This window comes from Penicillium alfredii (assembly GCF_028826965.1).
Source record: "Penicillium alfredii strain IBT 34128 chromosome Unknown utg000007l_segment0_segment0, whole genome shotgun sequence".
NCBI classification, from domain to species: domain Eukaryota; kingdom Fungi; phylum Ascomycota; class Eurotiomycetes; order Eurotiales; family Aspergillaceae; genus Penicillium; species Penicillium alfredii.
Genome location: NW_026622704.1, coordinates 1,714,648 through 1,730,055, shown reverse-complemented (window position 1 = coordinate 1,730,055; position 15,408 = coordinate 1,714,648). Strand labels below are relative to the sequence as shown.

General features: G+C 51.8%; 5 protein-coding genes across 5 annotated transcripts; 1 reads left to right on the top strand and 4 right to left on the bottom strand.

The window, feature by feature from the left end:
• Window positions 1–7,027: 7,027 nt before the first annotated feature.
• NUU61_005296 (thioredoxin-like protein 1) lies at window positions 7,028–8,262 on the bottom strand (the record flags this gene model as incomplete). Its single annotated transcript, XM_056655878.1, has 3 exons — window positions 7,028–7,826; window positions 7,913–8,060; window positions 8,187–8,262. 3 exons carry the CDS (start codon window positions 8,260–8,262, stop codon window positions 7,028–7,030), a joined length of 1,023 nt encoding a protein of 340 aa, XP_056511491.1.
• An 881-nt stretch (window positions 8,263–9,143) lies between these two features.
• Window positions 9,144–9,752, bottom strand: NUU61_005295 (diphthamide biosynthesis protein 4; the record flags this gene model as incomplete). Its single annotated transcript, XM_056655877.1, has 1 exon — window positions 9,144–9,752. One exon carries the CDS (start codon window positions 9,750–9,752, stop codon window positions 9,144–9,146), a length of 609 nt encoding a protein of 202 aa, XP_056511490.1.
• A 736-nt stretch (window positions 9,753–10,488) lies between these two features.
• Window positions 10,489–11,018, bottom strand: NUU61_005294 (uncharacterized protein; the record flags this gene model as incomplete). The annotated part of the gene is made up of 2 exons (XM_056655876.1): window positions 10,489–10,757; window positions 10,943–11,018. The coding sequence occupies 2 exons, from the start codon at window positions 11,016–11,018 to the stop codon at window positions 10,489–10,491; spliced, it is 345 nt and encodes a 114-aa protein (XP_056511489.1).
• Window positions 11,019–11,522: 504 nt separating this feature from the next.
• NUU61_005293 (peroxidase) lies at window positions 11,523–12,683 on the bottom strand (the record flags this gene model as incomplete). The annotated part of the gene is made up of 1 exon (XM_056655875.1): window positions 11,523–12,683. The coding sequence occupies one exon, from the start codon at window positions 12,681–12,683 to the stop codon at window positions 11,523–11,525; it is 1,161 nt and encodes a 386-aa protein (XP_056511488.1).
• A 973-nt stretch (window positions 12,684–13,656) lies between these two features.
• NUU61_005292 (uncharacterized protein) lies at window positions 13,657–15,406 on the top strand (the record flags this gene model as incomplete). Its single annotated transcript, XM_056655874.1, has 5 exons — window positions 13,657–13,687; window positions 13,743–13,917; window positions 13,978–14,135; window positions 14,202–15,014; window positions 15,087–15,406. The coding sequence occupies 5 exons, from the start codon at window positions 13,657–13,659 to the stop codon at window positions 15,404–15,406; spliced, it is 1,497 nt and encodes a 498-aa protein (XP_056511487.1).
• Window positions 15,407–15,408: the final 2 nt, after the last annotated feature.

The window sequence follows — 15,408 nt, the reverse complement described above, 5'->3', positions numbered from 1 at the left end:
TCATCCCTACAAATATGAAGATGTACATACCCTCGACCCACCTGATGTATCAAACCACTTAGAGGCATTGGGCCAAATGCTTCTAAACATAGTACTAACTCCACTCATCTACTCCACTAATTGGCCACCTATCCCCATCGCGGACAAAGCGTCGGTACCGGGCGGAGCCTTCCATACTTCCGCTGCCAATCACAAATGGGAAATACAAAACCCGCTGTGGACAGGGAAAATGTCTGATCATCATGGGAGTTTCCACATCTCCTCAGGGACAAGCTGGAGATAATAAGCCCGTCCACTCTCCTCTCTCTCCCTTCCGTTCCAGGCAATTGGGGGGAAACAAGAGTCCATGCATAGAAGGCTGTCACTTGGAGAACTTAATCTAGCCGCTCTACTATCTATCTATCTATCTATATCTATAATCTACGAAGAGAAAAACACCCTTGCATATATCTGCGGAGATATTGTAGAATGTGACTTTCGGAAATTATGACGCTTGTGACAAGACAGACAGACAGAGAGACAGTCGGAGGAATGGACGCCCAAAATTTTTCCATCTTGGCTGTCCTGCGAACTATTGATTTCTAGGGACGAACTCCCAATATCCTTGCCGCCACCGTTGTCGCACCGAAAGTCTGTTTTCTTTTCTTTTTCAAGGTCCACGGGGGAGAAAACTGTTTCTCATCGCTTGACACGCTTGAAACAAAGAAAAAAAAAAAAAAAAAAAAAAAACCAAACCAAACCAAACCAAAAATTGGGGCACGATTGGATTGCCACTCTCACCGTATATTGCCTCGATCGATACGGCACCAAAGTACAGAAACACATGAATGAACGATGTATATGTCCATGGATACGTAAATAAGTAAACAAACAAAAACACTGATTTCCTAGCGAGTATTCCCAGACCCAACACGCAATTCGTCGAAAATGGAATTCCATCCCAGTAATTAGCAATTGGCATCCATCTTTGAAAGACAGCTCTGGATTCCTTCCCGGGTGGAGCCCAAACTGGAGAAGAGCGGACGGGCGGTTCCTAGTCTCTCCCAAGCCGCGGGAAGGGGGGGAGAAGGAGTGAGCACCTACCAAGTGGCACAGGCGGGATTCCGAGGGAGTGGGAGAAGCAACTAAATAATTGTGGGTTCCTTCTTCCTTTCTTTTTTTTTTTTTTTTTTTTCTCATTTCTTTTGAAAGATTGCCAGGCAAACTGCCAATAGTTCGGTCCCAGCAAACAGAGCTCCGGGACCGAGGCCGAGCATTTGCAAATGAAATAATAATACTACTGACTGTATGTATGTACGGTAGTGGGGAACGAGGAAGAGGATTGCTTGGTTCCCCGACGAATCATTCCATTCTCTAGAGTGATGTAGCCCTAAAGGGTAACCAACTACTGTAAAGTCTTGGGAGCTTGGGAACAGCCTAGAATGCGAGAAACCGTTGACGATCATCATGTCCGCATCTGAGGGACCAGACCACCCTGTGGTCTTGCTGTCCTGTAGTTGACCGGTCTATCCTTCATACATCATACCTTCTACAGTTGTCTGCATGGTTGACCCCGGATAATTATGTAGAGATACGCACCGAATAATAAAACAAACTCTCGGGGCTAAGCATCCCGCTGCAAGGGTTTAAAGAAAAAGAGAGAGAGAGAGAGATACATCAGCAAGATAACGCGTTGGAAATCTCCCATGCGTCGCAGCAAAAAAAGCTTACTTGGTCCGAGAGCGAATTGACACGCCAGGATTCATAGTGTGGAACGAGCCGCGCCGTATGATTTTCACGATTGCCACTGTCGAACAAAAAAAAAAGGTACTGTTGTAAATGAAAACGCTTTAGCGACGGTGGAGCTGCCGCAAGGTCCGCGCTCAAGGGATTCAACTTGATCCTCCATCAAATTCGCAAGACGAACAAAAAATGGAGCCATCACACGGGCGCAGAGAAGTGGATTTTTTTTTCTTTTTTGGTCTGTTTTGAAGCGAATCACGGTGGAGAGAGTGAATTATGCAATTGGACGCCGAGTCCTCGAGGCCTTGAAAAACCCTGTTATGCTAATATACTTGGCATGTTTTTGAAGCCCTTGACTCGGATGCCCTCAACCCAGCCATTGCCGGTGCAAGCCGGATACCAGCACTTCAAACACTACAGTGGCCTAGGCCTGTCTTGTGCTCATAATAAGAAGAAGAAAAAAATAATGAATAAACCTATAATAAATAATAAATAAATATAAACTCCCACTTGAAATGAAGCTACTCCCATAAGAGTAGGGCCGAGAGCACCGGAATTCCTGCAATGTTATTTTGCTTTCGACATGCGCAGATCGTCCAGTCCTCGAAGGATGAGGATGAGCGATGTGGAGAGAGAGGAAACGAGGAAGAGAAGGGCTAGTGGACAAAAGTCGGGCTCCATTCGGTGCGAAAGTTCCATACTGGAAGAAGTTGGTTTCCTTCATGTTTTCGTTAGTGTTTCTATTGGTGTTTTTTGGGTCACTTTTTTTTTTCGGTCGGGGCTTTCCGTGAGCCGTTGACAAGCCCGAATCTGAAACAGCTCCAGTCGACGGGAAAGCGTGAAGGTACGCTGGGTACAGAACACGCGTTTCTGAGGCTGCGTCTGGCGCTATTGTGGGCCGGGTCTTGGCTAGTTCCCACCGAGGGAACGCGAAATCGAGACCCTCGCAAGAGAGACAAGAGAAAAACATGGGCGTTGCTAGCGGAGCTGCTAGCTCGTGGTGTAGTGCGTAGTGCGTAGAGTGTAGAGTGTAGAGTGTAGTGTAGTGTCCATGCTCGACTCCATATTGTACATCCTGATAGTCGAAGGAGTCGCATAAATGAAAAATGACTAATGCTAATGGGGATCAATGCCCAAGAGAAAGAAAAGGCGGCAATGCCAAATCAGGAAGTATGGTGTATTTCCGAAGTCCACTATTCCACTATGTTATGTTGTGCCTGGTCGAGCTGAGCTCTGCTGGCTGGTTCGGGCGTTGTCTCGTGGACGTGGACGCCTCGGTGGATTCAATGGCGAAAAAGAAAGGCTTCCCGTCGATCATGTCGCTGATGTCGCTGACTGTAGCTGACAGTAAGAATCAATCTCATAGTAGACATGCAGTCTCCGTACAGTGTACATAGTAATTGGTAGCCTCACGCACGGGGCTCTCTCTGCCGCCCCAAACGGCTGAAGTTCACCGTTTCGCTAAATTCTTCCTCGGGACTTGTGCTTGACGACCCTGGCCCAATTGCTACGAAAGGAACGTGGAGACCTTACCTTTGTACCTTACCTACTCAAGCACAGAGAGTGCGGGGAGAGACTCGGCTAACACCTGTGCGGCATTCCTCGATCCATGGGAGACACGGCGCGCCGTCTCTTGCTCACGGCTCACTCATTTCTGGCCATTGAGTTTTCTGTTCCTGGACCAGACGGCCGATCCCGCTCCCAATGTGAGGGTTATGATGGTATAGCTTGGCCACGTTGTGAACTCAGTGTCGCACGTGCTGGCGTGAACCAAGGCCCCAATCGATACCAATTTCCACTCTTGGAAATGGAATGGAATCGGAGTGTCGATCGCTGGGGGACCTTGGGGCTGGTGTCTCACAGTGGTTTTCCCCGACAATATCCGTAGTCGTTTAGTCTCGGGTGCGGGAATGGGAATGGTGGCAAGATCCGGCCAGAAAAGAAAGAAAACCTTGGGATCACAGCACGTGTCCTAATTAATTCCCAGCGCGGGCTGGGAACGTGGGAAATTGACGGGCTCATCCGGGCAAGATCTGCTGCTCATCAAATTCCGTGCTTCGGAGGTCTTCCTAGCTGGGTATAACACACCAGGGTCCTCGGTTGGACTAACTGAACTGACTCGACTAGCGGAGATTGGGCCAATAGAAGATTCTCGATGTCGATTCCTCCCCGGGCTTGAGATGCCATAGAAAGAGAAAGTGTGTGAGAGTGAAGCTTCATCCTGCTAGTGGGAGAATTTGTGTTTCCCCACCGGTTCCATCCACTTTTCTTTTCTTTTCTTTTTTTTTTCCCTCGGTGAAGCGCAAATCACACGCAATCGAGCCTAATGATTTCGATCGAATGCGGAGATACACAACTGTGTTCCTGTTCCTGTTCCTGTATACTTCCTGTACTTCCTGTACTACATGGACTACTGTAATTAACTGGACACTACTGGAGGTTCCCAGCCCCCGGTGCCGTGCTGCATTAGCCCTGGTGCCACTTAACAGAGATGCAGATGGGAATAAGCCAACGAAATCCCTCTGTTTCGCTTCTCCATTCCATCTCACCCGTGCCTGACTTATGAACCCGCAACCCTGGGAACTCGTGCAACCCGATTCCGTGGTTTTTGACTTGGGCTTATCTGCCACCTTAGCCAAAATACCCGGCCCGGCTAAAGTGATTGGGAGGATCACAATCTACATCCATGGATATGTGAAGGTATCGTATCTTCGTATCCCGATCGCTGGGTCCTTGTACTCGAGTGGGCTGAAATGCTAACTCGCACGCAATACAAAACATTCATGGATATCTACATAGCCACAACTATACTAATAAGTAAGATGCATACTGATTCGCGTATATCTCTAAGTCTATCTTTGCAGATAATTACCCCCACGGCAGTGGACATGGACCCTTCTGAAATATAGTATTGATCCACCGAACTCTCCAGGAACGCTGAAGAACATCCACTAAACACTAGACACCCAATACTCGTGTGCGATGGTTCCTTTTTGCTTTTTTTTTCTCTCTTTTTCTCGCTATCAGGATCGACACCCGAGTCCATTTGCCATCAGATAGCACTCGTCCCAATAAAGCCAAGAGGGCCCCATGGCTCTTCGACCCAGAAAATGGTCCTGAGTAAGACAGATCTTGTGTATGCGGCCCGAATACGTACCAGATTTTCTGTTTTTTTTTTTCCAGCTCACGACCTGAACCACGAGCCCACCGTGTGGCAACACTTGTCAGCTCAGGGTCCCTGAGGGGAGAGGAGGGGGCGGTTTTGGTTTCAGCCTCTGCACAACCACGAAACACTGCGATGATACACTGGGGCCAAAAGTCTATAAACAATAACATATACTGCAGGCAGCCTTACATGTCTGGGGGCGATATGTAGGTGTGTATACACAACCTACATAGTGACTTCCACTATGTACTACTACTACTACTACTACTACTACTACTACTACGTCAGGTCTTGACTAGCACGGGTTATTTGTTGCCCTGTCTGCTAACCATGGGCGCAATTCTTAGTCCCACTAAACGCGACATCCCTCCACCCGATTAACTAAATGTATATACGCCGGTTGGCGATGCCAGGCCACCCACTCGCTCGTGACTGGGCGCCGGGCTGAGTACATCATACTGCGCATAGTGTACAGTCCGTTCAAACATCTCGTTCTCGTATCGAGGCATGAGAATGTGGACTGGGTTGCGGACCTGGTTTTGAGCAACCAAACAAACTTCTGCAGGCTCTGCTAAATCCAGTAAAGACTCTTTTTTTTTTTACTTCTCCAACGAATGGAAAGACATCTGCTAACCTTGGGTCCAGAAATGAGCTACAATGCGGAGATTGCTCTACAGCTCACACCTACGGTATGACTATGACTTGAAGCTTGGAGATTTGGTACCTATCCGATCACGATTATGGGCCCTGGATCGGGTATGTTTCGGATTGCGATTGCCCTGGCCGTGGATCTTGAGAACGTGCCGACTCCAATGATCCAATGATCCCAACTATTCAATTTATCCAGCCACCGATTCGGTCCAGTGGAGAAGTTGCAAATCTCGCAAGTTCATCCTGTCTAGTCTCTATCTGGTGAAGGGCACGACCGGGCGGGGACTCGCTACCCTGGTACTGGGCCCCGTCCTATATCCATATACGCACGACATGCACTCTGTGCAATGTGGATGCATGTGTACATGTTGTATGGACTTGGGAATACCAGAGCCCATCCAGGGACGAAGTTTCTGGTTCTGTGGATGACGGCCCGAGATTGATATCGTCGCAGGGACCCACGAGATCCAAGATTCGGCATCGATTGTCTGTGCCCTGTGCCCTGCTACAGAGCTACGAAGGGATATACAGTAAAGTTTCCAGGTGCACCGTGGAATCGGCTTGGTTAGTGTCGGGCAACTGCCGAGCCGTGTTGATTCTTGTTCTCTTTGTTTTTTAATCTCTCCCGGGGTCCTCGTCAGAGTTCGCTTGCGAGCTGCACACTGGCAGATATGAAAAATTGATGTTTTGCAGGTGCTTGTGTCTTTGGTTGCTGCAGAGCAATGCCTGCGACTAACAAGCGAGTTCAGCCCGATGGGAATAAACATAAATGCTAACTTTCCCGCAACCTTGGAAGCTGAAAAACCTCCAATCTCAAATCCAACAAACAGGCCTCAGTGGATGGTAAAAATTGTGAGATCATCCCCCCTGATCAAAAGGGGTCAGTCTCTTCCTATCATAAATCCATAAACCTCATCATCAGCCCAATTGTGTAATGGAAAGAAGAAAGAGGAGGAGGACGAAGCAAAAGAGAGGAACACCAGAAATTTTTATGCCATCACACACCGCCTCCTTAAGATAACTAAGTCAGCCTAGTACCCAGGAACAACGATAATCCGGCTCGCACATAAAATCTTCGCACGCGAGTCCGTCCTTCCTTCTCTTTTTCTTTTCTTCCTTCGTGCGGCGGCGCAACTCTGAAATTTATTACCCGTGTTGCCTGGACATCCCTGCTGCCCTTGCTGGTGGCTTCAGTGATGTACTACCAGGTGTCAGTTGCGCCACAGAGCGAAGGAATTGCACACCGGTTCGTACTTTATTGGTCTTTCTGATTTCTCTCAAGGATGAGACCATTTGGTTTGGGATCGGACATACCATTTTCTACTGTCGATGCAGTATTAGATCATATTAGATTCCAATGAAAGAGATAAGCTGTATGCTTCCGACAGAACAATGTTTTCGTGCCGTAGACGCTGTATTCGCTATCCATTAAACTCCATTGTCTACCGACGTATCCCGGTCAAGAAAGGACTGGCCTGCTTCTATAATCTACTCGCCAGGCTCGTCACCAATCTTCTCCAACTTGCCCATGGTCCTCTTTTCGCCCGCCTCGCCGATAATGCGGATTCGGTCGACGCGCAGCTTTTCGCTATCCCCATCTCCATCCACAAAGAACACCACGAGCGAGGTCACATTCTGGAACTTGACAAAACGCAGGTCAATCTTGGCCGTAGCCGTCTTCGAGTCCCAGTCCTCGGGCTTGATCTCGACCGTCTGCACCGCAGGAATGTCGTCCGCCTCGTCGAACCCAAGCACCTGCGAGCGGTTGGTGTAGAGCGACACGGTCTTGGGCCGCATGGGCAGCTCGTCGTCGTCGGCATCTTCGTCTTCGCCGGCCGCAGGAGGAACAGAGGTCACATGGAGCGAGTGCACCTTGATATTCGACTGGAACGGGATGTACAGCATCAGCTGCTCGTCGGTGTCACTCTCCACCCAGTCCGGCGAGCCGCCGCCCTCGGCCTTGCCTTTGCCCTTGCCCTTGCCAGACAGCGCAGACGGCTTCGCCGTCTCGAACAACGAGCGCGGCATGCCCCGCTCGCTGTCGCGGTTCAGAAGCTCCAATCCCGTCAGATCGACCTGGTCAGTGATGTCGCCGTATCCCTTGGGCACGGCGGCACCCAGCCAGCCGCCGTTCGCGCCATTCCCTTCGCCGGCATCGCCCCCGGCCCCGTCTGACTTGCTTGCCTCGGACGCGAGTCGCTGGATGACCTCGTTTAGTTTGCGCGGGTCGGCGCCCTGCACTGTTTCGATTTTGCGGCCGTTCTGGAAAACAAGGAACGTCGGGTATCTAAAGATCGTAGTATGCGTCAGCGAGTCGCGCTTTTCTTCTTTTCGTAACATTGCATCCATTGCTGGCACGAGTGATATCCTTACGCTCTCACGCTATATGCCTGTGCGAGGTCGCGTTGCTGGTCTCCATTAACCTTGGTGAACGTGATGTGGTTCGGCCGGGTGAGCTGCCGCGCCAGCGAGTCGTAGACCGGCGCGATGGCTTTGCATGGTCCGCACCAGTCGGCATAGACTAAATTTCACGCCCCAGGTCAGCAATGTTGGCGGCTATCCGATCGGACTGTCGGTGTCGGTGGGGGAAGGGAGCCCTGGCAGAGGGGCAGGAATCTCAGGTGCGGGGAGCCAGCAGCGCACTTACAGTCGGCAACGACAAAATACGACGAGTTCAGGAGCGAGTTGAACTGCTCCTTGGAGGATATGTTGACGACAGACATCGTGAGGGGATGAGAGGGTATCTTGGAGGAAGAGATGGGAGGTGAGGACTGGAGATGGTGTTGTGGTTGCATATATGTCATCAGCGCCCCGCGGCATTCACACGGTCTGCATATCAGCCAAAATAAACAATTGCCAAGTTAGAGATGGGTGTAGGTATTTGTCTCGAAGAATGAGTATTTATATCAAGGGCAATATTTGAAAGAAATTCATTGTTCTGTGACCAACTATCCTCGGGATTGTAGGCATTTCAAATATATATCCATGGAATAGCTGGATAGTTATTTATCTATGCTGATGTATTCATGATAGCTCCAGATGAATTACAAATATTTCTATGGAATTTTTTTTTCAAGAAACATATCACCTAGGGATCTAGAATTCAGGTTTTATTGCCATATTCCTCTAGCTAGGAGCTTGGGATTGATTCCTCTCGATGTTATCCCAGTGTATGAGGCAGCCCGTCAACGCATGTCTTTTGCGACACATGAAGAGCAGGAGCCTGCCATATTCAAGGTGCCCAGTGCGTCGGTTTCTATCTGGGCTCTTAATGATCTCGAGTGCAAGGATCCAAGCCATGGGAAGCTGCTTGGGTGTGGTATCGCCACGCCATTCGAGCTGGATGTCACTGTCGACTTCCCAGAACTCGATGCCCATGCCTGTATCTGCGGTACTGCAGCACGGCCTAGAATGAGATAAATCATGGCATTGAAGCCTGCCCGAGTTCCGGACTGCTCCTACACACCAGGCATTGAATCAGCCCGTCGCGGCATATGGCGTGACATGGAGCAGCAGAGACGCCGCAAGGACTGCCCAGCCGCATCTGACAAGAGCAGACAGACAAGATGAAAAGAGAAGAGCCAAGAGAACTGTGGCAGCCTCTTCACCCATCGCCCTCCACATCCACCGCGAACAGGATCTTCAGCCACAGACTGCACCCACGACACCCGATAACAATCTCGCCGTGCTCTGCTTCCCTTTCAAGATCACCCTCCGTAACCAAAAACCCCCTCTCATCACCACACCGACACCCGCGATACCAGCAAGCTCCGCCATGTTCATCCCCGGCACCACCGTCCTCGTCGCAGGCCAGATCCTCCAGGTCGACAATCTCCAGCCCGGTATGAAAGACATCGCCGGCCTTCTCGCGCTCTGCAGCCTTGCTCCGGTCCAAACGCAGCGAGCGATCGTATTCGGCCCGGAGGAGAGGATCCGACAGCGTCTTGTAGGCAGTGGTGATCTCGTCGATGGTGTACGAGCGCCGGCGCGCAGTATCATCGTCGGATCGGGAGAAGATGCCATTGGCAGCTGGGACGCCTTTCAGTCCTGCATCTTGTGCGACAGCACCCGCCTTGTCTGGGTGGTGTTTTAGGAGCGCTTTGTGGTAGGCGAGTTTGATTTGCTGCTTGGAGAGGACTGTGGCTGTGGAGCCGGTGAAGGGGAGGCTGAGGATTTCATAGTAGTCGGTGTTCGAAGCAGTCGTCCTTGTCATTCTGGTCCGAGGGGCTCCTTGCGCTCTGGCGTCGTTGGTATGCAGGTGGGGGTTGGGGGGTTCTGAACGAACGGCGATACGGCGGCGAGGCCCAGGTCTCGGATACGGCGTTTTTGGAATCAACGTGCAGACTTTATCGAGCGCATGTCAGGGGGTAGATTTGAACCTGGCGAGGTCAAGTAGGAGAGGGCGCGGGGGCAGTGATCTCGAGAAAAAAAGCAGTCGGGACTAGCGCCACATCCGGCAAATTCGCACCCACATGGATCTATACTACTACCAAGTATACAACAGAAGTCAAGATTAGGTAGAACATTGGATTTCTACTAGTTTTGTAGACTAATTACCGACAAGAAGTTTATTGAGAACCATGCAGAATGCATATGCCAAACATACACGCCTATAAGACCAAATACAAGATTGCAACCAAGTAATATGCCTACGTAGAAGTTGAGACGAAGATTGAAGCCAGAGATCAACTAGGCACTCATTACTTGCCATAATCATGAAAAAAGCCCTCGACATTTCAACATTTCACGGATAAGTCCTGCCCTCCTCACACACCCGCCGAAACACCTCGTTTGTATGCTGCACCACCTGTTCAACCGCGCCCTCCGACCTAATCTTCTCCAACTTCTTATTAGCAGGAAACACCTCCCTATCCCAATTCAGCCAGTAGCCACCACTCCTAATAGACCCATCACTGCCAACAGCGACATCCCCTTCCACCCCGTCGCTTTCAGCTTTCGCAGGGAACCCTGCCACTCGTCGCCGCAAGAAGATGCCTCTCCCCACTCTCCTGGACGGGCACCATAAACGGACGCAGAAGTAGCTCAAGTACAGCCGATATTCCGCTCGCAATTGGCAGCTCACGCATCAGGCCCGTCGCCACGCCGGAGGGATACGCATGGACGAAAGAGGTATGCGGGTATTGCCGCGCCATGCTCTCCAGAAAGAAATTACCCATCAGACTAGCGTGCGCACCGCATTTCGCAAGACTGAAGGTCTCTTTGAGACTGAGATCGAATTAGTCGAGTGTGCCAGAGGCACCGGCGCGAACAGCGACGAGGGGATCGAGCACAGAGACCACGCGAGAGAGTCTGGCATTACCATTGACAGAAGAGTATCTTTTGTATTAGTTTGGTTTGAAGCAAAAGTGGCATATTCTCCGGTTTAGGGTATGTTTGACGTACCGAACACCGCGACTAAACCCGGGGCTAGGGTTTTGAGAGTCGCATTATGGGCTTGAACGGTTCGGAGGTTCACCATGGCTTTGACTTTTCGGCGATTGCATCTAGGATTGTAGGATGTAAGATGTAAAATGCAAATAAGTCCCGCGGCGGAATATAAACTAGATGATGATCCACAGGCTGGGCTGATGTGAACCATCCAACCTTGGAACCCTGGAAGAAACCAATATCTACAACCAAGAGGTAAATCGACTCTGCATTACACTTCTCTTATCCACTGGTCGTCTTATCATGACTAGTCACACATCCCTGGAATTATTCTCGCCTGGGAATGAGGCCGATACCCTTGACTGTCATTACTTTGTCACATATCTAAACCCAATCCGTACAATGCCATAGGCTATAGGGCCCTACATTATCCAGGAAGACCCGCTAGAGCTACCTTATTCTGCCGACACATTCGAGAACACCAAGAACTGATCTTCAGGTATATTGAGAAATATTCAACCATCTTGTTGAGTTACAAAACATTCGGATATCAAGACATAGACAATCTAAGTGGACCAACAAACCACCTCGCAGCTTACTCCGAGGCCTTGAAGACATAGCGGTCCTCAGGCTTGCTCTGGAACGGCACACCCAGCTCAAGGAGCTTGACAAAGCTCTCTGAGAACTCCTTGAAGAAGGCATCGCTGTCCTTGGCATAGCGGTCAACGTGCGTCTTGAAAGCCTTGTCCTTGACGAGAGCAAGGTCGGTAGGCATCATCATCAAAGTGGAAGTAGACTTGTCCGTGAACTGCGCAGGTCCATTCCACTTGCGCTGGTTCCACTTCTCCTCAACCAGCAGACGGAAGAACTCGTTGCTAAACACCGTCGGGCTAAAGTCCCAGGGGCCCTCGAACCCGGAGCGGTCGGTGTGTGCACGACCCAAGGCATGCGCGCCGATCAGGGCAACCGACTCGCGGTCATCGAAGCCCATACGGTAGAACACATCGCGGATGTGGCGATGGCCCTGGGTGGCGTCCGGGAGCCGGCCATCCGGCGTACACGCCGCCACGTCCTTGTCCTCGCGGCCCGGGCGCCAGGGGATCTGCGGGCCACCCAGTTCCTGGATGGCGCAGGCGCCGGCCAGTGTCCACAGGTCAGAGTGGGTGATCCACGGGAACTTGGCCTTGACGGGCTCGAGGAAGTCGCGCGCGATCTTGAGGCCTGCGTTGGCGCCGTGGTCCGACTCCGGGGCGAATCTCATTGTGGCGCCGTTGCTGCCACCGGTGCCGGTCTCCTTGTCGTAGGTGCCGCTGGCGTGCCACGCGAGACGGACCAGAACCTGGTGTTGCGACGAATCGGCGTCAGTAAATTCCTTCCTCATAGGTTTCTGATGGAATTGCACACTTACCGGGCCATAGCTGCCATCATCATAGTCGGTCTCGTCTGCCAGAAGGCGGGCCACTTCATCGTACACCTTCTGGTAGTCGTCCTTGGTGGGGACGAAGGGGCCCTTGGGCTCGCCGTTCAGGTAGAAGTACGCGCCCGCACCACCGGCAACAGCCAGACCAAGAGCCCAGATGCCACCAGACGAGGACTTGCCGGAGCCAGCCTCAGAGGCATAGCCACGGCGAGCAGAGGTACGGAGGCTTTGGGAGGGGAGGGCGAAGCGGGAGCTGCGAGCAGCCGGACGGAACGAAGAGGTCGCCGGGGTGGAGCGAAGGAAAGCCCGGGAAGCAGACCGAGCAGCGGAAGCCATTGTGAAAGTGAAAAGGGGAACGGAAAAGGATCGAAAAGGTTGTACAAGGGAAGGGAGTTTAGCCAGAAAAGAAAGGATGAAAAGGACACCAGGCAGGAATCGGGGGGAGCCAAGTTACTTGTACCATTCCCCAGCATGCAGCCCACCATAACAGTGCAAGTACCGAGTACCCAACTCGCCATGAGCCTCGGTCTTTGACTCAGCAACTCAGCACTCTCCGCATTTCGCGATTTCATGGGTTCACGAAGACGCCAACATTCGCCTCCTGCCAAACCGTGGGTTGGTGTGACACCTCAATTCAAGTTGCTGCATCCTATGAGTACTTCTGATCCGATGATTCTGTCTACACACGCCTGTACACACGTTCAAGGAGGCAGAGGGGGGCCCTCATAGCTGAAGCCTTTTTCGTGAACAATCGGCTCCACAGCTGTTGTGGCGGGTCCAGCATGACAAACACGACGATGCTGTTTGGCCGAGAGAATACACGGCCCACTCGTGTTTTCGCCAAACTGCGACTTTGCTGATCAATCGAATTGGTCTGGCTCGTACTTGCTAATGAGGTTAATGTGGTCATTCAGGGTCTATCCGGGAGATATTGACCTCCCTGTCTGACCCGTGGCTGCGCGAGGCTTTCCCGTGGTTCAGCCGATCGATTGACCTCGCAATTGAATACGTTGTTCACGGGTATAATAGCGCTATACTGTCCCAAAACGAATAGCCCTCGAGAGCCGAATATGATCGCGCAAATGCCAAGATTGGTTATTCTTTGGGCGTCACACAGTACAACCTCCGAAGATATCAAGGGAAGAACAAAAAAGAGCCGTCTGACTGACCTGCATATTGGATATATCTTGCTCCAGAGACCATGAACATCTCCGAGACCGTAGAAAGCGTGATGCTATACATCTAGGAAGACTCCAACCTCTTACTTTGCTACCCGATCAATTCAATTGCACTGATTGAGACCGTCAACATGAGCCCTGTAGAAGCAAAAGGCCCAATACGTATCGATTTCCTCAGAAGCGCGAGCAAAGCAGCGTGTCTAACTATAGACCACAGGCAGTGTCACCGCAACGGTGGTCTCTGATCTGGAACATCACTTCACCGTGTCCGATACGAGTCCAAATCAGCTTCCGCCGTTGCCGCAAACCACTTCCTCAAGAGTGTTGTGGAAGATCGACCGCAGAGTCGTGCCATGTGTTGCCACGCTCGCCCTGATGTGCTTCTTGGACCGGTGAGCACCGGGCGAAGAGCAACCAACTAACAAAACTGACATAGAATCCTCAATTCCTAGGGCAAACATGGGCAATGCGTTGGTGTACGGGATGCGAGAAGACCTGGGTCTTACCGGGGCGCAGTTCTCAACAGCCCTGACCATGTTTTTCATCACATACATCGTCTTCGAAATCCCTTGGAATATCCTGCTGAAGAAGCTCACGCCGCGGATTTGGCGTATGTCTGCCACGGCTGTCCCCCCAGCCTGTGATTTTGTCATCGCACTAAAAATGTCAGGTTTAGTCTCATTCAACGCCTTTGTATTTGGAATCGTGACGCTCTGCACGGGATTTGTGCAGAACTATTCCAGTCTTCTAGCCCTGCGGCTGTTGCTGGGTCTCGCGGAAGCCGGTGTTTTCCCTGGTTGCACATACCTCATGAGCTCATGGTATACGCGGCCAGAGGCGCAGCGGCGGTTCTCCCTGTATCTCAGTGCCGTCAATTTCTCTAGCGCGTTCGGCGGGTTGCTGGCCGGGGCCATTGGCAAGATGGATGGTGTGGGCGGACTAGCGGGCTGGCGGTGGATATTCATTTTGGGAGGGATCCTGACGTGTCTCGTCGCGCTGCTATTCTTTCTCATCATGCCGGATTTCCCTGAGCAGGTCGGCTGGCTGTCCAGCGAGGAGCGCGAGTTTGTGCAGGCGCGGCTGCGTGCCGAACAGGGACCCTCGGCCATCGAGCTTGGGATTCGATTTCGTGATGTCTACACCACTGTGCGAGACCCCAAGGTCCTGATGGCCGGGTTGATCCACATGTCGGCTTCGGTGCCGGGATACATGGGTGCGTATTTCGCGCCCATGATTGTCCAGAGCCTGGGGATCTACTCGTCGATCCAGACGCAGCTGCACACTGTCCCCGTCTGGATCGTGACCACCGCCCTCACTCTCGCTGTGGCCTATGTCTCGGATGTAATGCGCCACCGGTACGCTGTGGCCCTGGCCTGCGCGCTACTTTCTGTCGTTGGGTATTTGGTGATGTTCGAGGTGCGCGATAATGTGCGGGTGCGGTACGGGGCGCTGTTCTTGGCCATGGCGGGTGTGCCGAGTATGATGCCCGGTGAGTCGAGACATGTTCCACCCGAGATCTCATAATGATCCTTGGAAATTGATTTTAATGGTGTCTCGGCAGTGGAGATCTGCTGGAACATGATGAACCTGGGCGGCCATCGCCGCCGCGCCATCGGCAGCGCCTGGCAGGTCGCGTTTGGTAATTTTGGCGGCATCATCGGGTCCTACGCCTTCCGGGCCCAGGACGGACCTGGGTACCAATTCTCGTACGCGATCTGCATTGGATTCTGCTGTCTCACCATCATCTGGTGCACCCTGTACGCCGGGTACTGCTGGTGGGTGAATCGCCGACGAGCCGCTCGGGGATGGGGGAGGGAGTTTACGGAGGCGGAAAAGGCGCAGATGGGCGACCTGAGCCCGGCGTATCGGCTGATGATTTAGGT